General features: G+C 38.7%; 1 protein-coding gene across 2 annotated transcripts in view; it reads left to right on the forward strand.

The window, feature by feature from the left end:
• PLCL1 (phospholipase C like 1 (inactive)) overlaps positions 1 to 27,725 on the forward strand; it is a 362,944-nt gene that overhangs the window by 52,055 nt on the left and 283,164 nt on the right. The window contains exon 1 of one of the 2 annotated variants that reach the window (XM_046019761.1): positions 22,837 to 22,861. The exons of the other annotated variant lie outside the window; for it this stretch is intronic. Coding sequence (XP_045875717.1) covers positions 22,844 to 22,861 — 18 coding nt within the window. The 5' untranslated portion in view covers positions 22,837 to 22,843. Of the gene's footprint in view, positions 1 to 22,836; positions 22,862 to 27,725 lie in introns of those variants that run through there. 2 annotated transcript variants of the gene reach the window in all.

Consider the following 27,725-nt stretch of genomic DNA (forward strand, 5'->3'; position numbering starts at 1 on the left):
GACTATCAAGGATGATTTTGGTAAATGCTTAGTATGTAGGTATTGTTCTTATATTACTTTTTGTAAGACACTGTTCAGACATCTATAGGGGTTTCCTTTTGCCTCCTCTGTTTGACTTACAAGGACCTATTGATCTGGCCCTTTTCTATGCCTATGACTCTTTCCATCATTTGTTCAATATGTCATCTTACCACTTGGCAGGCAGTGCCAGTCGTCATTCTAGAGACTAGTGATAAGTGATCAAGAAGGCAAAGGAGACCTCTGCTTTTGTGGAACTTATCTTTTAGTGGTATAGTTAGATTAAATTAATTAATAATATTTCCAGTGGGTTAAATACCACAGAAAGACAAAACAGGGTTTTATGCTTGAGGTGGTTGACATCTGAGCTAAGATCTCAATGAGGAGAGGGGGAGGGAGCCTTGCCAAGTCCCAGAAAGGAGTAGTCCAGGCATTGCAAACAGGAAGCACAAAGGACAGAGGCAGAGATAGAAATCAGTCCAGAGGGGCTGGAGCAGAGACAGTGATGGAAACAAAACAAAACAAAACATAGAAGATGGGACTCATAAAGACAGACAGCAGCTAGATCATGTAACTTCCCAGTCTGTATCCCAGGCCCCTTTCAGACCATCTTCTCACAGACCTCTACCCTGTCATGCCCCCTAGAGGCCTTTGCTCATACTTCTTTCCTTTTATTTTTGTTTTATTTTTATTTATTTATTTTAAAAAGATTTTATTTATTTATTTGACAGAGATCACAAGTAGGCAGAAAGGCAGGCAGAGAGAGAGAGAAGCAGGCTCCCCGCTGAGCAGAGAGCCCGATGCGGGGCTGGATCCCAGGTACCTGGGACCCAAGCCGAAGGTAGAGGCTTTAACCCATGGAGCCACCCAGGTGCCCCATGCTGCTTTCCTTTTTTTTTTTTTTTTTTTTTTAAAGATTTTATTTATTTATTTTACAGACAGAGATCACAAGTAGGCAGAGAGGCAGGCAGAGAGAGGGGGGTGGGAAGCAGGCTCCCTGCTGAGCAGAGGGCCGGATGTGGGGCTAGATCCCAGGACCCTGGGATCATGACCTGAGCCGAAGGCAGGGGCTTTAACCCACTGAGACACCCTGGCACCCCTGCTGCTTTCCTTTTAACTGAAATGTTTTCTTTTCTCCTCTCTGTGTTTTCAAACTCTATCCATTCTTCAAAGCCTGGCTTAGGGTTCATCTTCTCTCATTTTGAATGAACGTAGCCCAATTGGTCTCTTTCTCTGAGTTCCTGCTGCTCTTTTGGCTGTATTCAGAGTTTTATGTGTGATTTTCCCCTGCTTCCCTCACCCCCACCCCACCTGCTAAACCGCCCACCCCACCTGCTAAACCGTGATCTCCTTGAGAGGGTAGTCTGAGACTTCTTTCGTGTCCCTCTTTCTATGTTTGATACAGTGTTGGGAATACATTGGACACATCATTTGATATTCTAGATACAAGCTTAGGATCAGTGCACACTTCTTGAGTTAACCCTACTTAAATCTTCAAAAACAATTTTGACTTAAAAAAAGCCCAAAGATTCGCCTGGGTGGCTCAGTGGGTTAAAGCCTCTGCCTTCGGCTCAGGTCATGATCCACAGGGAGCCTGCTTCCTCCTCTCTCTCTGCCTGCGTCTCTGCCTAGTTGTGATTTCCCTCTGTCAAATAAATAAAAATATAAAAAAAAAAACCAACCCCAAAGATAGATGGAAAACTCTAATGAACACATTAAAATAAAAGAAACAGATTGATGGAATCAAATGTCATGCTTCAAGTGATATATTTTAATATTTTAAATATTTATTGTAGATTAACATGAGCAAAATCGAATAGCTAGGCAGAAATTTATGATAGCTTTTCTTAGATTCAACACTAAAAATATCTTGAACATTTGCGTTGGCTGAAAATGTTTTGAAAAAAGCTTCGGTTTTCATTATTTTTTTAAAAAGAGAATTAGTTATATTTCCCAGTACTTTCACATTGAATTAATTTGTCACTCATTCTAGTGGACAAACAAAAATAGCTAATTTACGGGAATGTTGTTGCGGCAGATGCTGCTAGCCCCCGCCCTCTTCTCTGGGACCTTTCACTCTGCTCTGGTGGGCTTCCAGCTGTCAGGATCTGCTTCTCTGTTCCTGAGAGTTGCCCCCCAAAGGCCACTTTGTCCATAGTCAGCAGGTTGGTTCTGGGGCATTAATATTCCCTCTTCCTCAGCAGGCCTCATCCTCTAACTCTCTAGGGCTGGCGTATAAAATACCCAGCTCTCTTGCCGTCAGATGAGAGAATCTCGAGACTGTGTTTTGCTCCATTTCTCAAGGTTTCTCTAGGGAATTCACCTCCAGGCACCCACTGTAGTAGCTGATTTGAAAGCTCACAATTTATTAAGTGCCTTCCCTTCCTTTTCTCTCTTCCCCATTTACCTCTCATTGCCCCCTCCCCTCCCAAATAAACAATTTGCACTTGAATCCTTGTCTTGCCGTCTGTGTCTGGAGAACCCAAACTTAATCACAACATTACACATTATTGTGTTTATACTTCCAACACCTTCTGGATTAACACTGTGGAGTGCATGGTTCAGGAGTTCTCAAGTGTTTTTAAAGCAAAAGAAGGCCTTTCAGGATCGATAGTTCACACTAATGGATTGGAGGAGTTATCTGGCATGACCCAAAATGCATTAGCAAACACGGGAAATGTGACCTTTGGAAGAAGCCTCTGACCTGAGCCTGAAAATTAAGACTCCAGTTCGAGTGATGAAGCTTCCTTGTGCTCTGTCCACATTGGTTTGCATTTGCTGTTGAGCTAGGAGTCCAGGGAGGAGGGTTTTTGCTATGACTTTTTTACTCTTGCATTTCCCTCCTTGCTTGACTGATGTTGGCAATGATCTCATATTGTTATTTATTCCTAGAACCTCCCCAGTGTTACGTTACATACGTAGTGAATACTTGTTGATCAGTGGGCTGCTCTGTGCCGGACATTGTGCATCAGGAACGACATCAAATTTTGTTATGTCAGTTACTCTTAGCATCTGAGGTTCTCTTTTGGGTCATGTACAAACCTGCTGGTCTTTGTTGCTATTATAGAACATTGTTAAATATTGGCAAGATTAACCTCTGATTATTTATTTTTGCAAACTAGAGATAAGATAGTAGTGAAATAAGTATGACTTCTGACCTTTTGTTTCAACTCTCATTAGTTCTATGCAGTCTTTTGAGTGGGAACCTACATACGCTAAGGAGATCTTACGGGTTTCAGTGGCAGCAGCCTGGCCTGCTATTCCCGACACACCCCAGTCTGCACCTTGCTGTTCTGGCTGTGGTTCGCTGGAATGCCCAAGGCAGTAGTTACGTGAAAGCTATCATCCTCTCCCCTGCTCTGCTCAAGAGTTTCCAGCATGGCTCACCATCCCCAACCAGATGTCCTTGTCACCAATTCTTTTCGGATGCCACTCAACAGACTGCCACATTGATCTCACAGAAATGCACATAAAGCATTTGAGAATTGCTATATGCCATAATTGCTTGTCTTAGTTTGGAGTCATATCTCTCTAACTGCCTTTAATCATTTTAGTGACAAATGTATGAGTATATTGTATACTCTAAAATGACATTGATTCATCCTATAAGTAAAATACCAAATGAGAGTTGAAAAAAGGGACAAGGAATTTTATAATTGAAAAGACTCTCCGTCCCATTACCACTGCATTTTTTTGTTAGAAATGGGTATGGTCTCAGCTATTATAACTCCTTCCAGAAGTTCTGTGAATCTTTTGTGTCTAGTCAAAACTCTATACTCTGCATATGCTTGTGAATATTGCTTCAAGCTAAACAATGTTCATATATATATATTTTCCATTTAAATATATTATTAGGCATTCACTGGCAAGTAGACTGATTATGGATTACCGCAGCATTTTATCAGCTGTTGCTTATCTGGCAACCTCAGCTAGGTGGAATCTAGCCAAGAAACAGGTAAGAAGCTGAACCTACCTTGTGAGATGACCTAAGAGATATTCTGGCGTCTATGCAATACCTGTTCCTACATACTTTATTCACTAAAGAGCCCTTTGAAAACCCTCATGCAAAATCTGTTCTTTTAAAATTTAATTAATTTTATAACAAATATAACAATAATTGTATTAAATATAATTATTATTTATTATTTTATTTATTTTTAATTTTTAGATTGCAAGTCCAGTAGAGTTAACATACAGTGTTGTATTAGTTTTAGGTATACAATATAGTGATTCAGGGCGCCTGGGTGGCTCAGTGGGTTGAGCCTCTGCCTTGGGCTCAGGTCATGATCTCAGGGTCCTGGGATCGAGTCCCACGTCGGGCTCTCTGCTTGGCAGGGAGCCTGCTTCCTCCTCTCTCTCTCTGCCTGCCTCTCGGCCTACTTGTAATCTCGCTCTGTCAAATAAATAAATAAAATCTTTAAAAAAAATGTAGTGATTCAGCAATTCTATACATTATTCATTACTCATTAAGGTAAGTATATACTCTTAATCCCCTTCACCTCTTCACCCATCCCCCTCACCTACCTCCCTTCTGGTAACTATTAGTGTGTTCTCTATAGTTGGTTTGTCTCTTTTTTTCTTTGTTCATTTGTTTTGTTTCTTAAATTCTGCCTATGAATGCTTGTCTCTCTTTGACTGACTGACTTCACTTAGCGTAATACCCTCTAGATCCATCCATGTTGTTGCAAATGGCAAGATGTCATTCTTTTTGATGGCTGAGTAATATTCTGTTATATGCTTATGCCACATAATCTGCATCCACTGATCTGTTGATGGACACCTTGGGTTGCTTCCATAATTTGGCTGTTGTAAATAATGCTGCAATAAACATCGGGGTGCATATATCTTTTCAAATTAGTGTTTTTCATTTTCTTTGGGTAAATGCCCAGTAGTGGAATCACTGGATCATAGGTTAGTTCTATTTTTAACTTTTTGAGGAACCTCCCTACTGCTACTGTTACTGTTACTGTACAGCGGCTGCACCAGTTTGCATTCCCACCAGCAGGGCACAAGGTTCCTTTTTCTCTACATCCTCAATACTTGTAGTTTCTTGAGTTTTTGGCTTTAGATGTAGTTCCACTAGTTCGTCTTTGCTTTTCTTTGACTTACCTCAGGAGACATGTCTAGAAAAATGTTTTATGGCCAATGTCAGAGAAATTACTGCATGTGCTGTCTTTGAGGATGTTTGTTTCAGGTCTTACATTTAGTTCCCAGATCCATTTTGAGTTTATTTGTGTGTATGGTATCAAAGTGTTATTTTGTATTTTACATATGATTTTAATAGGTGTGGTTTAGTTATATAATTTTCTGGTCGATAGCAAATGAGAAGAGGGAGAAGAGACTACCAGAGAAAAACACCAAGAAATTACACTTTTTAATATTTTAACTAGGTTATTGAATTTTGTGGAAGAATGGGTTTTAGTCGAATATAATTTTAAAACTGGTAACAGTTGTGTTAGAAGGCTTCTAACTGACCATTTATTGAGTGCCTGTTAACATGTCAAGCAATGCCGTGCATTCTTTACGAATGTCCTCTCTTTGCCTTTGAGATAGACATCATTATTGCCATTTAAAACAAATAAGAAAATGGAGGCTCATATGAGTGAAATGGTTTGTTCAAAGCCAGGTAGTAATTGACTGAACCAGAACTGATTTAAAATCCTCAGTCATTTCTGTCATACCAAGTTGCCTCCATGTAGAACATTTCCCTGATGAGCTTAATGGAATTATTGTTTTAAGAGAAATACACTCCTTAGAGGGACTTAATTATAACCTCCTGTGGCCCTCCTGAATTTACATCTTGTCTTTTTTGCCCCTGAATGGATGTGTAGAAATCTTAATTATTTTGGCTTATATATGTATGAAAAACTTTCCTAGTTCGTGTAGATTCAATTAGTGACTTTACTAATACTCTTTCTGGCTCACACCTGATGGTTTTTGACTCGTGGAGGCATATACTTGGTCTTTGAATGTTTGTGGTGAGGGATCATGTGAGGGAAGGAGTGTACGGAAAAGCAACAGGACCCTTTTCGAGATAATTGTGGCCATGGCAACTGGAGGTATGGTGATTAACGAGAACTGATAGTGATGTGAATGTAATTTATTTGCTGAGCCATCACTGACGCAGAGAGCAAAATAATGGAGACAGGCACGACTGACAGAAATTTTGATGTTACCCTAGTGTTTCTTTTAATCTCTCCCCAGTCTTAATACCATTGATTTCTACCCATCATGTGAAAACAGTGGCAACAACCTATGGTACGATGTATGGTGCGATAGTTAGTTTCATGGGGAGGCTTACATAATTCAGAGATCACATGAAAGAAAACCGTGTTATCGTCTAGCTCTTCTCTGATTTAGTAAAAAGATTGCAAACATACCTCTTTTTCATGATGTTATTTATTAGAAATGATAAGTGATAGAAACCAAACTTTGTCAAACATGAAATGTTATAACAATTACTTTGCGGCTGGGAGGCCAAGCGCTATGGAGTTTTTGTTTTCTTTCTGGAGTTAACTGGTTTTACTACTTCCAGTGAACTTTAGCTAAAAATGAGTTTAAAAAAAAAGTTAATTAGAGTTGGTTTATTCCAGAATGAGAATCAGCAAAGCATGAAGAAATTGGAATAAACTCTAAGGGGATGTCTTTCTGTTTCTGGGATCTTTGATTTGTTGTGGATTCTGAAATGGTCACTTACTACTATCAATCCATTTGATTCCAGAGGGATTGCGTGTAAGAAGCAGTGACGCGCACACAGGCTCCAAACCTCTGTCATGAGCCAGGTTGACGCTGTGTTTTGATTTTAGCACAAAATGTAGGCTAGAGTTCTATTTCAGTTATTTATTTTGCAGTTCCCTTCTTCTGGAATTACAGCCCCACCCGTGACCTGTTGAATTAGAATCTCTTGGTTTATGGTCTAGAAATGTCCATTTTAAATATAATTCCCAGGTGAGTTTCATGAATGTTTGAAAACTGTAGCCAAGGCCTCCTAAGTGTGATAGCACCTCCCAACTTCAGAGAATGTCACTCTGTTTGCTGGAGGAGAGGAATGAGAGAAAAGTGTCAACCTGAAACATGGAGCACTTTGAACCTTTTTATTTTATTTCCAGATAGAATGTTTCCATATATTTCAATCTCAACTGCCTTGGCCTAATTGTGTTTCTTTAAGATTCGTCCTTTCCTTGTGCTGTCATAGAGTTCTTTCTCCTCAGGTGTGGATTCAAGTGGGGTGGATGGGAATGACACCTCCTAGAACAGAGATTCTTAAACAATATTAGAAAAATTTACCCTCTACCCTTCCCCCTCTCTCATTCTGGTCATTCTGATTCACTGATTCAGATGTGTGCTCCTGGGTAAGACATGTCTTAGTCTGTTTGAACCACTATAACAAAGTGCCATAGACTGAGTGACAACAGAAATTTATTTCTTACAGTTCTGGAGGCCCAGAAGCCCAGGGTCAAGTTGCTGGCAGATTCTGGGCATGTTTATGCTTGCAAGCACCATAAAATTTTTTCTGAGTTGAAAGACCCTTTTCCTGGTTTTCGGATGGCCATTTTCTCTCTGTACCTTCACATGGCAGATAGAAAACAAGAGAATTCTCTGGAGTCCTTTTTATAAGGGCACTAATCCCATTCCTGAAGAATTCCCCTTTATGACCTCGTATAATCTTAATTACATCCCAAAGGTCCCATCTCTTATACCATCACATTGGTGGGTAGGCTTTCAATGTATGAATTTGTCAATGCAGGAATTTGTAGGGAGTGCAAACATTCAGTCCTTAGTAGAGTTATTTTTCTAGAGATTGAGTATGTGACCAAGAGTGAATATATTGTATTTGTGTAAAGTTCCATGTTTGGGGGGGTTCTTGGGTGGCTCAGTTGGTTAAGCATCTGACTTGTGATTTTGGCTCAGGTCATGATCTCAGGGTCATGGGAATCTGCACCAGCTGGGGCTCTGTGCTTTGCCCAGGGAGTCTGTTTGAGATTCTCTTCCTCTGCTCCCCACCCCCAAATAAATAAATAAATAAATATTTAAAAATATCTATCCATGTTTGGGCTTGTGCTAGAGTCAGGAGTACTTTCTTGGATCTACCATGAAACAAAGAGACTTGATACTTACCGTCAAGCAGGAATGAGGAGATGCATTTAAATTTCTGGAGCCTACTTTAGACTTATTCTGGAGATTTAGTTGAGGGATGTGAATGGCCTGTGGAGCTGCAAACTCACTGGCTTGACCCCAAGCAGATCTCATGTTGAGGCTGGGAAAAAAAATCCCTGGCCTTCTCCATAGCCCTGGTTTCAGATGTCTCTTGGACCCATTCTCAGGATGACGGTCATAAAAAAGGGGGGGCAGTTTAGCCTCCTGAGGCCAGAGGAGTAGAATAGGGCAGAGGTTCTCCTGTGCTTATGGGCAGTAGAATCCTACTTGGGGAGTTTGGTGAAATGGATTCCCAGACGCCAAACTGGACCCTCTGAGGGTAGTATGTTAGCTTCCCAGGGCTGCTATGACATACTAGCCACAAACTTGGTGGCTTAAAAGAGAAGTTTATTCTTTTACAGTTTGGGAGGCTAAACTCAAGGCGTTGGCGGGGTTGGCTCCTTCTGAAGGCTCTGAGAGCATCCATCCCATGCCTCTCTCCTAGCTTCTGGTGGCACCTGGCAATCCATCATGTTCCTTAGCTTGTAAATGCACCATTCCAGTCTCTGCCTCCTTCACATTCCTTTCTCTGCTGTGTGTCTTCTGCCCTTCTCTTCTAGGGACCGCAGTCTTTGGATTTATATCCCTCACTTCCCCTAATCAAGGATAATCTCATTCTGAGATCCTTAATTATTTCTGTAAAAACCCTTTTTCCAATTAAGGTCACACTCACACCTATTGGATAGACATATCTTTGGGGAGTCATTTATTCAACCCACTACAGGTAGTGTCTAGGGACTTGCATTTAAACAAATTTCCTAGTGATTCTGATACAGATGGTTTGAGGACTACATTTTGAGAGAAAGTGGGATGGACATGTCAGTCTCTGGGGTTGCCCAGAATGGATTCTTTTGCAGCATAAACACTTGAAATAGCAAATTGTTGTTAGGATTTTCTATCATAGTAGCTGTCAAATATTATCAAAATATTTATTTATTTATTTATTTATTTGAGAGAGAGAGAGAGAGAGAAAGTGTGAGTGCTGGGGAAGGGGCAGAGGGAGAGGGAGAGAGAGAATCCACAAGCAGACTCGTGGCTGACCACAGAGCCCAGCATGGGGCTAGATCCCAGGACCCTGAGGTCACGACCTGAGCCAAAACCAAGACTTGGCTGCTCAACCGATTGAGCCACCCAGGTGCTCCCGTAGGTGCCAATTATTGAGCGCTGTTAAATGCTTTGATGTACATGATTTTGTTTAATATTCACAGTACTCTGAGAGAGATATTATGGTCTCATTTCAAATGGTTAAGGAAGCACCAGTTACTTAAGTGACAGTGTGGGGTTCCAACCCAGTTTTTTCTGATAGCTAAACCACTTTGATATGCAATTTCTAAACACTTTACTCATTTTAGGCAAAACCTCCCCAGGAAACCTTTGCAGTCTCCCCACCCTGCCACTCCAAACAACACAAAACAAAAGCAAAATCTATAATAGAAATTAAGTTAGGTGGTCTCCTTAGTGGCCCCCTCCTCCCGTGTTCTGCGGAAGGTTCTGATCAGTCTGGTGGTAACCACTCAGCTGATAAGATAACTGGGCCTGCAATGCAGATGTGTCTGACGAGGAAATCTGTGCTTTCCCCTCTGTGCAACATCATCTGCCATCCTGCCAGGGCTCTGAGAAGCTCTTTAGCCAATCAACCCTGTGACCTTTCTAAGCACTTGCCTTCAGTAGGTGACAAGCTGGGACCGGTACTTAGCTCCTCTGACTTCTCGTTTGCTCAGCTGTGCAGCAGCTTTATTGTTGTCAGTACTAAATCCCAGTCTGGGTTAAAAATATTTTGTGAACAATTCTTTGACTAATATTTACAATGTAGGAAGGCATAAAAAAAATGTCAGTTGACCTGAAATAGTTTGTTAGGTTTTTTTCCCCCCAGCCCAATCCAAGAGCTTTCTGCTTAGTTCATCGGGTTCTTTAGTGACCTTAGTTTAGGTAGCAAATTTCCTGCTCCATGCAAGGAGAGGAAGTTCTTTGAGTTAAATACAGCAAAATCAACATAATACTAATCACCTATCTAATTAATTCCTTTATGCTAAATTTGGAAGGCTTATAGAATCTTAAATCTCTTTGCCTGCCGGCTTCCTCTCTCCCTCCCCGTTTATATTCTCTCTTGGTCTCTGTCTTCCTCTGTTTTACCTCTTTAAACTGTTGGTAGACATCAATGCCAACCATACGTTTATACCAGACATATGATTGGCATCCCTTGTTGGGAGGTTTTGCACCCTAATGGGTAAGGGCTAGCCACAAATCCGGGTTTGTATTCTAGCTCTACCATTTACTAGCTTGTGACCTTGGGCAGGTTGTCCAACCTCTTTAAACCTCAGCTTTTCCATTTGAGGAATGGGGACAATTGATAATGGTGAGAATGTTAATGCCCACCTACAGGGTGATTGAGAAGATTAGATGAGGTAATCCTTACAGAGGGTTTGGGGCATAATAAGCTCTCAGTAAGTGTTAGGTACTTTTGTGATGATGGTTATTATAAAAATTATTTTATTTTTGCTGTTGTCCAAATTCTGCTTTCTCAATTCTGTTTAAAATATATAAAAAATGAACTTGAAAAAAGTATTTCTTATAATAGAAAAGAAGCCAATGACTACAGGATGATAGGCTGAGTACAATTACTTGGAAAATAATGAATAGACTCTTAATAGGTGGTAGCATCATTCCAGCGGACCCCACATGAATAAGCTCATTTAACCAGTGTAGTATGGTAAGAACTGCTACTATTATTCCTTTTTCCTGATAAGGAAACAAACACAGAGAAATCATATAACTTGTTCAAAACTTTTACAATGTACCATGTTACAGTAACTCCACTATTTCAACAGAATAATAGAGGGGCACTTCCAAATTACTTTTTTAAATTATAGAATTATTCAACATAGAGCTTATGTTTATTCAATAAAAATTGTTCCCTACAAAGTTATTCAAAAAACTTTTCTGTTAATACACACATCACAAACACATGTCCTTTGGGGGGCACAGGTAAAAAGCCTTAGTATCCTAATCTTTAGGTAGAGAGTGATCTTTTCTTTCTGGTGGCTCGCCAAGGGCACATAACCACAATGACCTCCGTGTGCCTGGGCCCAATGGACAGCATGGACCCTGTAGTAAGACTGTGCCATCAAGCTGTGGTGGTCAAGTTCCTAAACTCCGTGGGGGAGAACTCCTTTGCTTGGAGAGGCTCTTTTGGGCTGTTGCTGCTCACAACCAGGCTATAATTGGCCTCTGCAAAGTAGCAAGCATGTGGGCTATACTACCCCCCACCCATCTGGCTGTGAGTTTTACGCATATGCAAATAATGGAACCCTTATTTGTGGCTATCCCTGGGACTTATGAGTCACAACTCATGCATCCATATGGTCTACAATGTCACACAGCCAGGGGTGGGCATGGGGGAGTAGAGCACTCGGATTCAGGAAGTCGGTCTTCGTTACCTCTGCCTCTTTCCACTGTATCAGGCCACCTTCCTTGAATAGGAAAATCTTAAAAAAATACAACAAATAAAAGGCCTGAAACTGGTGTTTCAATCTTTGCCAGGTTCTTAGCACACCACGATCAGGGCTTAAATTGTGATAGAAAACATTCTGGACAGTAGATTGAAAAAATAAAAACAAACCTTTGAAGTTCTTAGCATTTCTAGTCGTTTACTTGTTTGTTTGTTTCTTGTTGCTCTCCCATGTAGTTCATTTTCATGCTCAATTATTAACTGGCAACACTTTCTTCTTACAGAAAATAATTTTTGTATTTGCTAGCATTGACATGAGTAACACGGTATGATTACTATATCTGGAATGGCTCTCTAACCAAAATGGAAGCATGATTTCAAAGCAAGCTTTTGAAATTTTACTTAGAATTTTTTTTTGCCCCTTTCAAAGGTGAAAATAAATGGGTAAGCCATTTATTTGTTCATTTATCCGAGCATTTATACTTCATTCAGTGGGGAAAGGAAATGACATTTCTGAATATTGCAATTTGAAGACTGATAAAATAAAAATAACTTATGAAAATATGTTTCTTTTTAAAGAAAAAGTAACATTATTGTAGTAAAGTTTAGAATTTTTAGAATATATAGATAAGCAAAAGAAAAAAATAAAATAATACTCTCTTCATCCAGAGAAAACCATTGTTATACTTGTTTTTTAAAATAAAATGATTTTTTTAAAAGATTTTATTTATTTATTTGACAGACAGAGAGATCACAAGTAGGCAGAGAGGCAGGCAGAGAGAGAGAGAGGAGGAAGCAGGCTCCCTGCCAAGCAGAGAGCCCGATGTGGGGCTCGATCCCAGGACCCTGGGATCATGACCTGAGCGAAAGGCAGAGACTTTAACCCACTGAGCTACCCAGGCGCCCCAAAATGAAATGGTTTTTAAAAAATTATTATTTATTCCAAGAAAATATGTTGAGAGAAAATGGGATTATCAGTTTAGACTAACTATGATAAATATGATATGATAAAGGTCTAAGGCCTACAAACCACTAAAAAAATTTAAGAAAAATTTCATCTGAAATGTTAAAAAGCGAAAGCAAAACAAATTAAATATTAAATGTTTCTTATGGACTGTTTTAAATTTAGATAAAGTTAATGATTCAATAATATTTTTATGTTATGTAGAATAGTTTTGTGTTGGGATGCAATTTGCATATGATACATTGAAGCTTCCTATACATTTATAGTATACAGTCTATTTATGCTTGCTTTTTAGGATTTGGAATATAAATTTTTACTTAAAATTTATAATAGTCACAACAGTAGTCTCTAACGGTAGAATAGATAAATAATGGCTTGCATTATTATATTGAATACTGTGCAGCAATGAAAATAAGTGAACTATGGCCACGTAGAACAATAAATCTCACAAATATAATGTTGTCTGAAAGAAGTCAGATGTACTGTGTGACTGTATTTATGTAAAGTTCAAAAAAAGGTATAACTAAACTAAAGTTAGGATAGTCGGGATAGTTAGGAATTCAAGTATAGTTAGGAAATCAGGATATTTCTTACTTTTGGGAAGACAGCAGGGGTTAGAGGTTGGGTGAGGCATAGGGGAACATCAAAATAATTAATTGATCTGAGTGATGCTTACATGAGTATATTCACTTTTTAAATTTTTTAATTTTTTAAAAAGATTCTATTTATTTGAGAGATAGTTTGAGAGCACATAAGTGGGGGGAAGTAGCAGGCAGAGGGAGAAGCAAGCTCCCCTCTGAGCAGGGAGTCTGACTCTGGACTTGATCCCAGGACCCTGAGATCATGACCTGAGCCAAAGGCAGAGGCTCAACCAGCTGAAAAACCCAGGCACCCTTAGGTACAGTCACTTTTAAAAATAATTCATTGAATTTCATTTACATTTTGTGCACTTTGCTGTATGTATGATATACATCAATATAAATATGTAAATAATTATTAAAGAAATCATATTTATTTGATGTCTACTCTTTGCTGGCTTTATAACATTCAGTCTGCATATTATTTCCTCAGGGAAACTGATCTACTTTACTGTTATTCATTCACGGTTTCCAAGAATGCATTGTGGTTAAGAAAAAAAGTTGGACTGCTACCATTTGTTTTTTTCCCTATTGTGATAAAATTTCCAAGTTACTTAACTATTTTCTAGAGAGTTGATAAATTTTATTAATTCTTGTGTACAACAGATGTGTGAGATAGGCTGGTATTGCTGTCTCCATTGTTCAGATAAGGAAAGTAGACACAGGGAGGATGAATGTTTGGCCAAGCCTGGATCCGGAATGCAGTTCTTTTGACATTTCTCTGTGCTGTCTGATTATATAGAGCTCTGCTACAGTCCTGAATATATAAGAGTTTCTAAAAACCTTGGACTATCAGGGAAAAAAGGTTTCCATGAGCACATACAGGCACAATATATAAAAATGTTTTTGTAGATTAAATTTACATTTGTATCTAAGAGTAATGCATAGGCACACTGCAAGGTTGGGAAGGTACTGACTGATTCAACAAACATTTCTGAGCTCAGGGGATTGTGCCCACCTCTATGGGGAACAGACCCAGAGATATGACCATAACACAATGTGATAAGTGACATGATGGGGGTTTGCACAGGACTTTGGGGACCACAGAGAAAGGGCCAGTAACCAGCTTCATATGAAAAGAGTATCTGGGAAGACTTCTGAAGGAGGGGGTGCTTCAATCTATTCTTAAGTATATGAAGCTGTATTTTAAACTGGATAGATCAGTTCGATTTCCTACATTTCTCCCTTGTGATATTTCCATTTCCCAATTTTAGGACACTTCAGATTCTCAGACTACGTACATATTTCTGAATTTGAAACACCAGATTGAATTTTCAAAAATGGCAGCTGGAAGGTAAACTCCTCATTAACCCTTTGTTTTTCTCACAGGCTTCAGCAATGTCACCTCACCCTTGTGGCGCTGGCTCCTTGAAGACTTCCTTTTTTAAAGCAGTTTTAGATTCACAGCCCGACTGAGAGGAAGATACAGAGATTTCCCTTCCCCAACACCGACACGGCCTCCCTGTGATCCAAATCCCGCAGCAGAGCAGTACAGTTGTTACCCTCCATGAACCTATACTGCTATATCATAATCCCCCGAAGTTCATAGTTAACATTAGGGTTCACTCTTGGTGTTGTAAATTCTGTGGATTTGTACGCATGTAATGACAGGTATCCATCATTATAGTTTCATATATTTTCACTGCCTTAAAAATCCTCTGTGTTCTGTGAAAGGGGCTATTTTTGGTAGGAATAATTTCTTTAGTTTGATACCATATTTGCTTCATTTGTCAGCAAATCCAAAGTGCTGAGCTGTTAGGTTCAATGTTATTTAGATGTTTTATTTCAGCCAAATTCTAATACCATCAAATCATACATATTAAAATTTTAACTGCAAATAAATTCCATTGAGCTGCCTAGTGTCTCTCGATGGTAATGCTTTTTAAAAATAGGCTATGCCATGGATTTCATTTATAGGCATTTAAATGAGCTTAAATTCCCAGGCGGGGGAAAATTCATGTATATGACATATTGCCAAATCAGGCAAGGTTGACATTTTTGTTTCTCAGATCTGATGTCTGCATCATCTTATTCTTTTTATTAGGTTTAGTACATGCTCTCTTGTTTGTAAACTGAGGTCAGACCTAACCAAATCTCAGCAATGAGATTCAGTTACAGAAGGAGAATGGAATAGCATCAAAACCTTTATTCAGAAGTATTATTTTGCATCTCTCAATAGACATATCCTTACATCTCTAATGGCGTAACTAAGGTGGCTTTCTAAAATATTTTATAATTGTTGCTAGAGTAGTGTAGGTGATAAACAGGTAACTCCTAAATCCTGTCTCTTTTTTAGTAGGCGTGCCTTGAAAGTTCAGGTGGGGGAAAGGAGGGCATTTGTGATCCAGCAGAAGAGGACTCCTGAGGGCTCTGTGTTTATTCATGGATTTTGAAAGTTGATTATACCATTAAAAAAATAACAAAATGGAAAATATTGGCCATCTTACATGGTCAATGAGGGAAATATCTTTTGACAGTGATACTCTGACACTTTACACTTTTCCACATCATTATATCTGCTCAGGCCTGACTCCTTTAAAAATTATTGTAATCCTCAAACATGAAATATATAGAAACAAGAGAGAAAATGCATGCAAATATACTGCCTTAATTTCTTAGAGCATATCTTGAAACAAATGTTCTTGGAGGCTGGCGTAAATTAAACAAAAATGAAATTATAGTGGTTTTGCAGTAGAGTTCTTAAATGAGGGCTCTTGGGTGGACTTGTTCAAGGAGTCCTTGATACCTTAAAATTTTGTGCAAAATGTGGAAAATCAAAGCATTTTTTTCAGGGCTAGGGTGAGTCCTCCACTTTTATCAGGTCCTTGAAAGAGTTAAGAACCACTGATTAAACCCATACGAGCAGTGTGTATTTATTAAAAATAGTGGGTAAATAGTTGGAAAATATAACAAGTCTGTAAAATACACCCATGTATATGGCAACAAAGATGAAAGGCACTGAGATTTCTGGGATTGCAATAAAATGATGCCTATGTTATTGAAATATTTGCATCGATTACTTCATTCTCTTGGTTGAGAAGCAAAATTTTATTTTCCTCTGTGCCATGTTGTCTTGTTCTGTAAACTGTGAGAAATAACATTGTTCATTATCAGAGCTGTGTGTAAATTGAAGTTTGGACTTTTTTTTTTTTGTTTATTCTTCTTCTGTTACCACACTTTGCTTGTACCGCGTCACAGACTGAATGATGAATAAACCAAGGGCGGCCTGGTAGCAGCAAGCATTTTGCTTGTCAGTGAGAATGAGCTTATTAGATTTTGAATGGGTTACTTCATACCTCTGAGAACAATTTGCAGCTGTTAAGTACATTTTGCTTTTTGTTAAGAGCAAAGACAATGGTAATTAAGGTCAGCCTATCTTTTGGGATATAAATGTGTTTTAATGGATTTCCATTTTCTTGGGTACATGTAAGCATGATATCTTTTAATTCAGTGATGGAATCACTTCAGAAATGATTTGTAATCCTGGTTCTATGAAAAAAATTTGCATGTTTGCGTGTGTAAAAAAATTGTTGAAAAAAGTATGGTAGAAAAGTAGTGTCCTCCTTAGGATCCAATTGAAGTCTCCAAAACATCTTTAATCGTCCTTTGACTAGACTCCCACAGTGATCTCCAAGACTGTGCATTACCAAGTTGGCGGAGGGTGAGTCAAGGAAATATTTTACTTCTTTCCTTCTCCATAGTTTCCCTGAGATCTCAAACTGGCAGCCAGCTGGCTGAATCTGCCCACAGACTTGTTTTATTTGGCCCATGCAGTGCTTTTAAAATTTTTTTGCCAACATTTTAATAGGAAGGTTTCACATACTAATCTGCATTTCTGGCCTGCCTTGAGAAATCAGGAGATAAGGGAACAATTGGCTAGAGCTTAGGGGCAGCTGGCCGCCCACCCCCTGGGCCACAGTCTCCTTCTGTAGCTCTTTCAAGCACCCCTACTCTGCCTGACAATGCACTTGTGCAGTTACTTGCCTGCTGGACTGCTGGAAGCATCTGAGTTGGAGACTGATCTAAGGCTGCTTTGAGACCACTTTAGTTTTCTGGTAATAACCAGGTTTTAGATAACAGCTATCTTCTTCATCCTCGGGAGCCTTACTATTTATTGTTACCTTGACATCTGGCCATCAAATCTAATAATTTTCACGTTCAAAGGATTCAGAGTTCCTAATTTGGGTCTAGGATGGGCAATAAGTACTGATAAAGAGAACATAAATGCCTAAAATGATTATCTTCCCTAACAAACATCCAATTTCTGTTGTTGTTGTCTACCAAAATGGGTTGGAAGCTATAATCTTAGTGGTGCTATAACTAAAATTGTGTTTGTTGGTTTTGGAATTTCATCTTTTTTGGGGGGGGCACTTAAGAAAAACAGTTGAATCATTTGAAAGGCATTAAAGCATGCATATTCCTAAGACATTATAATTTCTTTATGCTTTAAAGTGCAGTGGACCTTTAATAGGAAAATTTAACAGATTTTGGGTTGTCTTTTTAATTCATGAGGCTGCAAATGTCTAATTTCTAAACTTTTAATAATTTTGATCAAAATGAAGTGGTAGACAAATTCAGTCAGCCTTTCTTTCCAATTCTTCCAAATAACCCTTTCTGATGGAGACAGAGAAATCTTGCCAAAACTCATATTCAGCTTGTTGGAAGCCTAGCTTTTAGTTTGTTATCAAAGGTCTATGCAAACCATTTAAAAAATTTAAAAATCCCAATAAATTCTGAAGTTTAGTTAAGATAAAGGGGCTGAAACATGAAGTGTTTATAATGTCATGAATGTAAAGTAATTAGTATTTCATTTTTAAAAGAAAAACTAAAAACTTTCTAAGTATAGTAACTCAGAACAGTTGTATCTCCTTCAAAACAATTTGGTTTTTTAATATACTGCTAGACTAGCAATGCAGTAGAAGCATAATAGCATAAATACCCAAGATTTGAACATGGGGATGGGCAAATGTTTTATAATAAGAGAAAGAATTATTGTCTGACTTTAGGAATAAAAGTTCCACAGACCTATGAATGCCCAAAGCAACAACATTTTTTTTACATCTATAAATAACTTTGGCAATACTTACTTATGTATACAGAAGTGATCTAATGATTATGAAATTAGGTGTCTTGGTTTTTTTTCCTCTTTCTTTCTTTTATTTCTCATACAGACAGCCAAGGGACTTTGAGCAAACCACTTTAACTTGCTAAATTTCTCTCAATAGTGAAAATTTTGGATATGTAGTAGAATGTTCTGAGTGCAATTTATACTAGTTCTGTGATTTTTAAGAAGATTTTATTTATTTATTTGAGAAAGAGAAAGAGTGAGCGAGCATGAGCCGTGGGAGTAGGAGAGGGAGAAGCAGGCTCTCCACTGAGCAGGGAACTGGATATGGGGCTTGATCTTAAGACCCTGGGATCATGACCCTGAGCCCAAGGCAGACGCTTAACTGACTGAGCCACCTGGGCACCCCTATTTCTGTGATTCTTTAAGACTAACCAGAGGACACATCTGTTTTTATGTGCAAAGTAAAAACAAGATACCTTAAGAGAGTTGAATTATTTTTACTGCTTCTTCACTCTTTAAATTTGTATTATTGTTTTACTTGTCTTCAGATGTTCTAATATATAGTTAGAAGCAGAAGAAAAACATTGACTTCCTTTTCTAGGCTATTAGGAGAAAGGCAATCTACTCGAAAAGAACTAGAGGTGAGACTGTGACTGGTTAAGGTTTTAACTAACACTTCTGGGGTTTATCATGAAAAACATTTATATATAGAAGGAAAAATGGAACATTTATAGTGTATGTAATTTAGTCTTGTTTTGTTCCTTCACTCATGAAATGTTAATTAAGTACATTTATAATCTTGTTCTCATTTGTCCTACAAGGACTAAAACATGGACTGTATCCTCAGAGAGCTTAAATCTCCTTGAAAGTCACTCATATTGCTCCCTTATGGGAACATCGCCTGGGAATATATTTAAAGGCTAGGTATCATGGTCAAAGGCAAACATTATTAGTGCCTGATGACTTATTGGTTAGAGTAGAACCATATCTGGTTTATTTATTTATGCTGGCTTATTTCTTTAAAATTATGCACATCAGAAAATGCCTAAATGTGCAGAAGTGTGCTTTTTAGAGGTAAGCCAATCTGAATGCGGGGTTATAATAGGAAATTTAGATTGTTAAAGCACCCCGTGCTTTTTCTCCAGAATTATTGGATTAACAGTTCTCTGCAGGTCTGTGAGCTCTCCAAGGGCAGGGACTGTGCTTATCTCTGCAGAACCTCCACCTCCTAACACATTTCTGGGAGCATAGAAAATGCTTGCTGTGTCTTTTCTGCCTGACAAGTGATTGCGTAATCAGCTGCTAGAGTTTCTGTTGCTCCGCTGTGTAGGTCTCTGCACCCTGTGAGGAACAGTGTGACTTTAGGAGAGACAGAGGTTAACTCAACAATCATGCAAATAAACATAAAATTCTTGCCTTACTCATCAGATTTGTTCTCTTTTATAAGAAAGACAGCCCTCTTGGTTTTGTGAGCAGACCACAATTTGTGAAATAGTCCACGATTTTCAGCCCTAGGTTGTGTGTGTGTGTGTGTCTCTCTCTTTTAAATTCTTATGCCTCATGTCCTCTGCCCATTTCTTGATTGGATTGTTTGTTCTTTGGGTGTTGAGTTTGCTAAGTTCCTTATAGATTTTGGACACTAGCCCTTTATCTGATATGTCGTTTGCAAATATCTTCTCCCATTCTGTCAGTTGTCTTTTGGTTTTGTTAACTGTTTCCTTTGCTGTGCAAAAGCTTTTGATCTTGATGAAATCCCAATAGTTCATTTTTGCCCTTGCTTTCCTTGCCTTTGCCGTTGTTCCTAGGAAGATGTTGCTACGGCTGAGGTCGAAGAGGTTGCTGCCTGCATTCTCCTCAAGGATTTGGATGGATTCCTTTCTCACATTGAGGTCCTTCATCCATTTGGAGTCTATTTTCGTGTGTGGTGTAAGGAAGTGGTCCAATTTCATTTTTCTGCATGTGGCTGTCCAATTTTCCCAGCACCATTTATTGAAGAGGCTGTCTTTTTTCCATTGGACATTCTTTCCTGCTTTGTCGAAGATTAGTTGACCATAGAGTTGAGGGTCGATTTCTGGGCTCTCTATTCTGTTCCACTGATCTATGTGTCTGTTTTTGTGCCAGTACCATGCTGTCTTGATGATGACAGCTTTGTAATAGAGCTTGAAGTCCGGAATGGTGATGCCACCAACTTTGGCTTTGTTCTTCAATATTCCTTTGGCTATTCGAGGTCTTTTCTGGTTCCATATAAATTTTAGGATTATTTGTTCCATTTCTTTGAAAAAAATGGATGGCATTTTGATAGGGATTGCATTAAATGTGTAGATTGCTTTAGGTAGCATAGACATTTTCACAATATTTATTCTTCCAATCCAGGAGCATGGAACATTTTTCCATTTTTTTGTGTCTTCCTCAATTTCTTTCATGAGTACTTTATAATTTTCTGTGTATAGATTCTTAGTCTCTTTGGTTAGGTTTATTCCTAGGTATCTTATAGTTTTGGGTACAATTGTAAATGGGATTGACTCCTTAATTTCTCTTTCTTCAGTCTTGTTGTTGGTGTACAGAAATGCAACTGATTTCTGTGCATTGATTTTATATCCTGACACTTTACTGAATTCCTGTACAAGTTCTAGCAGTTTTGGAGTGGAGTCTTTTGGGTTTTCCACATATAGTATCATATCATCTGCGAAGAGTGATAGTTTGACTTCTTCTTTACCAATTTGGATGCCTTTAATTTCTTTTTGTTGTCTGATTGCTGAGGCTAGGACTTCTAGTACTATGTTGAATAGCAGTGGTGATAATGGACATCCCTGCCGTGTTCCTGACCTTAACGGAAAAGCTTTCAGTTTTTCTCCATTGAGAATGATATTTGCGGTGGGTTTTTCATAGATGGCTTTGATAATATTGAGGTATGTGCCCTCTATCCCTACACTTTGGCCAACAGACACATGAAAAAGTGCTCCACGTCACTCGGCATCAGGGAAATACAAATCAAAACCACAATGAGATATCACCTCACACCAGTCAGCATGGCTAAAATTAACAAGTCAGGAAATGACAGATGCTGGCGAGGATGCGGAGAAAGGGGAACCCTCCTCCACTGTTGGTGGGAATGCAAGATGGTGCAACCACTCTGGAAAACAGCATGGAGGTTCCTCAAAATGTTGAAAATAGAACTACCCTATGACCCAGCAATTGCACTACTGGGTATTTACCCTAAAGATACAAACATAGTGATCCGAAGGGGCACGTGTACCCGAATGTTTATAGCAGCAATGTCTACAATAGCCAGACTATGGAAAGAACCTAGATGTCCATCAACAGATGAATGGATAAAGAAGATGTGGTATATATACACAATGGAATACTATGCAGCCATCAAAAGAAATGAAATCTTGCCATTTGCGACAACGTGGATGGAACTAGAGCGTATCATGCTTAGTGAAATAAGTCAATCGGAGAAAGACAACTATCATATGATCTCCCTGATATGAGGACATGGAGAAGCAACATGGGGGGTTAGGGGGATAGGAGAAGAATAAATGAAACAAGATGGGATTGGGAGGGAGATAAACCATAAATGACTCTTAATCTCACAAAACAAACTGGGGGTTGCTGGGGGGAGGTGGGATTGGGAGAGGGGGAGCGGGCTATGGACATTGGGGAGGGGAGGCGAACCATAAGATACTATGGACTCTGAAAAACAACCTGAGGGTTTTGAAGGGTCAGGGGTGGGAGGTTGGGGGAACAGGTGGTGGGTAATGGGGAGGGCACGTTTTGCATGGAGCACTGGGTGTTGTGCAAAAAGAATGAATACTGTTACGCTGAAAAAATAAATAAAATGGAAAAAAAAATTCTTATGCCTCTGGTTTGGACTAGCTTCATGGCTTTTGCTACCACTGCACTGCAGCCGTCTGACTAGAAGAAAGAGTAGTGCCTCTTGTGTGTGCGGGCATGCCTGTGTGTGCGGGCATGCCTGTGTGTGTGTGTGTGTGTGTGTGTGTGTGTGTGTGTGTGTGAGAAACTTAGTTTTCAGTATCACTGTGCCACCAATCATGTGATCTTGGCAAATCACTTAACATTTAGACTTCAGAGTTACTCCTCTTTGGGTAAAGTCTTGATTTTAAATTCCAGGCTTCAGATTCATAACTGCTATGGTCCTTTGAAATTTCAGTTGATTGAGTGCATCAATTCACGTTTCTATTAGTCTGCATGCTCCTGGAGTTCAGAGGCTGTCTTACACATTTTTTTTATATGTATTTAAAAAAATTTTTATTATAGAGAATTTTGAACACACAGAAGCAGACAGATCAGCTTCATGAACCCCTTAGGATGCATCACCCAACTCCAGTAATCTATCCTTCGGTTTATGGCCAATCCTGCCCCATCATATCCCATCCTCTTACTCTCCTTTATTTGGAAGCAAATCTTAGAAATAAGACATTTAATCTGTAAATATTTCATATTTTTGTGTTTTTTTCCTTTCAGGCATCTAATACAGAACCTTGTATATGTTAGACAACAAGATGGTAAGTTTTGAATAAAAGAATGAAAGTGGCCTGGGAAGGGGGAAGAAGTGAGGCTCCCCAACCAACACCCAAAATTATACGTATTTTAAACCTTTAATAAAATTTGTTAACTTTGAATTTCTCAGAGTAGAGGAGGAGGAGAAGCCATAACTTCCAGTTTGGAAATCCTTACGTGGTTAGAATATTAAAGACTTTCTTTACATATTACCTATACCCTTCATTAGGGAGCTCTCCATGCTCCAAGAAGTTAAGATACATGCCAAAGATCAGTGAGCGCATCCAACTTTATGGGTGCATCCTGAGGAACTGTCTTGGCTGTAGTAGATGGTACAACCTAAGGCCAGACTGTGATTATCTAATTCATCAGGGACTTGAAAATTCATAGGAAGTTCTTGACCGAGCTACTTCTCTGTATTTTACATTTTCTATTACCTGTTTTCTATGTTCTCTATATTTCCTTTATAGCAGCCTCTATCTCCTAACCTCCTTTCTTTTCATTATTTTTCTAACAATGCTGAAGTCCCCATGGAAGTTTTTCTCAGAGCATTGAATTAGGCATAATACATTTTAGCCAAAGTATGTGTGCTTGCTTTGGATGTATTACTCCCAAATGTGTAGGCAATGTAGTTTGTGTAACACCATGAATAAAACAAAAGCAAGAATAAAAAAGTCACAGTGAAAAATTTCCCTTTAGTATACACTAAAAGACTTGACAAGAATGTTCATAGCAACATTACTTATAATATTTAAAACTGCACATAATTCAAATGTCCATTGACAGAATGGATAAATGCAATATTATGCTGTAACAAAAAAGAGTAAACTATGGCTATCTGGAACAATGTGGATGGTTTTTACAGACATAAAGTTAAAGAAAAGACGTATATTCTGTTGTTCCATTTATAACCAGGCAAAATGAATCTGTGGAATCAGAAGTCAGGATAGTGGTTAACTTTATAGGAGGATGGGCGATGGCTGACAGGTCATGGGGGAGATTCTGAGTACTGGAAATGTCCTGTAACCTGGTCTGGGTGGTGTGCTCGTTTTGTAAAATTTCATCAAACTGTCCACTGAAGATTGTATACTTCACAGTAGGTATATTATACTTCTAGTGAAAAAGTAAAAGAAAAAACCTTTTCTTTTGACTACTTAGGAACACCTAAGGTCTACCTGACCTTATAAGAAACAAGATTTGCCTCACTAATCTGATTTTCTCTCTTCTGTAGAACAGAACGGGTAGATTGAGATTGAGGAAGAAGTGATAGGTGCGTAATGCCTTTACTGTACATAACATTTGTTTCTCTGCTTCGTAAGATAATCATCAATAAACTTTGAAACTGTGGTCAAGATGAACTGCAAGTCCGATCTGCTGGTGTTGGGAGCTTTGGAGACCTTATCACTGTTGTCTTACAAGGGGCATTATTAATGGATCATGTGATGGAGGGCCCTGGCTCAGTATTGGAGTATGGATTAGAATGCAGAATTATCTTAGTATGGTGAGAGAAATTCAGAATGAAGTTCAGTTTGTATTTAGTTATAAGACAGTGCTTATATATATATATATGTAGCACTTAGCATGAATATAAAGTAGCATTTTAATACAATAGAAATAAATCTAGAGCTAGATGGATCAAGTGAATATAGTTAAAGATACATTGCCTTTAAAAAGTAGTAAAGCAAGCATAATACAATACTGAAATCATATAAATAGTAACACTTTTATATAGAAGATAATTCTTCCTTATATCAGACTGAGCAGGGCTATTTTGGGGTACCATGTGCGCAATTGATCCTAGATATGATTATGCTGTTGGAAACATTTGACTCTGATGCTTTCCTTCCCCTTTTCTTTTTCAGTAGAGGATGGTATAGTGTTAAAGTATAAACTTTGAAGTGAGACTGTCTTTGGTTTAAATCTTGCCTCTCTCTCAAGCTGTTTGACTTTGGGTAAATAACTTCTCTGACATTTAGCTTTCTCATCCTTAAAATGGGGACTCTACCTAACTGGGATATTTAATAGGCATATCATATCTATCTTTACATCCCCATATCATTTAGGATTTTGTTTGGCTGCATGATCAGAAAACTCAAACTAACTGTAAGTACACAAGAATTTAATTCCACTAAAAGAAGCCCAGAGATAGGCAGTCCAGCGCTGGTGTGTCTGACGCTCCCCGAAGTCCCCTGCAACCTAGGCTCCATTTAAACTCTTTAATATGCTATACTTAACATGCGAGTTCCATTCTGAAGGTTCCCTCATGATTCAGATGGCTGCTGGAGCTCCAGCCATGTTCCTCATTATAGGATGGAGCATAGGGCAAAAAAGTTACAATTTCTAGCTGAGTTAGCTCTCTTGCAGTTGTCCTAGAAATCCTATAAATACTTCTACTTATTTCTTCTTGGTCAGAATTTAGCTACATAACCTTACTTAGCAGTTGAAAGAAGATGGGAAATGTAGTTTTTTGGCTGAAATAAAATTGGGGTTTGGTTACTTAGGAACAAGTAGAAAGTGCATTATGGGTGGTATTTAGGGGTTTCAGCTGCAATGTTCATCTTAGGACACCCCTCCCCTCTTCTCCCTATCTTTGTAAATGGTACCACCATCCACTAGATAGCTCAGTCTGAGAATCTGGGATTAATTCAATTTATTCCCCATATCCTAATTATCACCAATTCTCCCAGTTCTGAAATATATCCTGAAATTTGAATTTTCTCTCTGCCTCCACTATAAAACCCACAATTCAAGTCACCATTACCTCTCATCTGGATTCTTTCAGCTGGTCCGTGACTGGTCCGTTTTGCTTCTTGTCTTGCCTCTCTACAGAACATTGCCTGCATAGTAAACAGAATGATTTTCTTAAAAACTAAGTGAGATCACTCCTGCCTAAAGCCCTCGAATAACTTCCCATCCCAATAAAAATAAATGTCATTTTTTCACCTTGCCCTACAAGGCCTTATACCATTTGGTCCCTGCCTCTCTAAGCTCATTGTTTACTCCTCATTCCTGGGTTCTCATGCTGTAATCACAGTGGCCCACTTTCTGTCCCTTGAATGTACCAAGTATGTGCTATCTCAGACTTTTGCCCCAAGACATTCTTCCCCATTTTTGTATGGCCAACCCCTTCCCACAGTTTGGGTCTCAGCTCAAACATCCCTCCCTCAAGTAGACCCTCACCGACCACTGAGCTAAAGCAGTTCTTTCTAGCCCATTTTGACCATCCTCTGTCTCACAGTCTAATTATATTTAATTCAGTCCTTGAAGTGTACCCGGGCCCTGCTCAGCTAGCTAGACAAAAAAATGTGCTCATGCGCTGAACTGGCCATGGTGTGGGGAAAGAAGCACTCTCAGACACCATCAGTGGAGAGTGTATTGGTTAAAACCTGTTTGAAGGGCAATTTTACAGTATCTATTAGAACTAAAAACTATATACCCTCATGAGGGCAAATCCATTCTGAAAATTAAACCACAAAGCATCTGATCCAGTTTTTATTCTTCTTTTTTCTTCATGCCCTTCAGTTTCTAGAATAAGGCCTCAGGCTTAACCTGGTGCATCTTTGGGGAATATTAATATTATTTGAAGGATTATGGGAAAACAATATTTTTCTATCAAAAGAAAGTATAGACATATTAATAGTTTGAGGGCCTTCAGGTCACTGGGATCACCGAGCTCAGGATCTTTGGCATTAGGGGCAATTTTTGTGGAGGGGTTCAGGAAGCACTGCTAAGTGCTTAAAGTGTTCGCATTGTAATAGATTATTTTTTAATGCATCGTGAAGTGTCTATTGAGGAATCGTCCTCACTGGGTCTAGCAGGAGATGCTGGGCGATAAGAAGGCTTCCCGAACTGTACATTTGTATTTTCCCTTCAGTAGGCCAAGTGCTTTAACATACATTATTTTATCTCATTGGATTTTGACCTCAGCCCAGTTGAGTGTAAGCATGGAAGCTGCCTGTGGCCCACAGATAACCAGCAGGCTTGCAAAGGATTCAACGCTTCAAATAGTATTGCCTTTTAAGATAACTGAAATGTAAGTCTTGCTCCCAGGTCAGACTCCTGAATGCTCATTTCTTTTCTCTATAGGGAATTTCTTAGGTGTCTTTCCAGAAATGTTTTAAGCACTCACACCGATGTCTTAGTGTATAATTTCCTCTCGTTCTTTTTTCATACTTGAGAAGTATACATTATTCTGCCTTTTTTTAAAGTGTAGTGGTTTACATTGAAGTGTAGGGTTCTATTGTATGAGGTACACAAAATATTTGCTTCTGGTGCATGAATATTTGGATTGTCTTCAGTATTTTGCTGCAGGAGCCAATTTCTCAGGAATTCTTTACATGATGAACTTTTTTTTCCTTTTCCCACATAAATAAAATAAATAACAAGTAAATTCCTAGGGGTGGAATTGTTGTGTCCAAGACTGTATCTCTTTAGTTCTGGTAAGTACTGTAAAATTGCCCTTCAAAGAGGTTTTAACCAGTGCATTCCCCACTGATGGTATAGGAGAACAACTTTTTCCCTACACCATGATCATTTTAGCACATGACTGATTTTTAAAGTTTTATTAATAAGAAAGTGAGAAAAAAGTTTAATTTTACTTGCCCTTATTTAATTGACTGAGATTGAGCCTTTTTACTTAATGTATTTTGAAGTTATTTGCATTGAATTTTTTCTGTAAACTCTCTGGTTATCTTTCTCTTCTACTCTAATTTTCTAATGAGTTATTGGTCTTTTTTCTTTTTTTAATTTTGTAGACCACAACATATATTATGGATAGGAAATTAGTGCTTTTCTGTTATATAGGCTTTAACTGTGGTGTTTATGAGCAACCATCTACTTTAAATTAGGTGAAAATGTGCTTTGTTTGAA

The sequence above is a fragment of the Meles meles genome, chromosome 9 (assembly GCF_922984935.1).
Source record: "Meles meles chromosome 9, mMelMel3.1 paternal haplotype, whole genome shotgun sequence".
Classification (NCBI taxonomy): Eukaryota; Metazoa; Chordata; class Mammalia; order Carnivora; family Mustelidae; genus Meles; species Meles meles.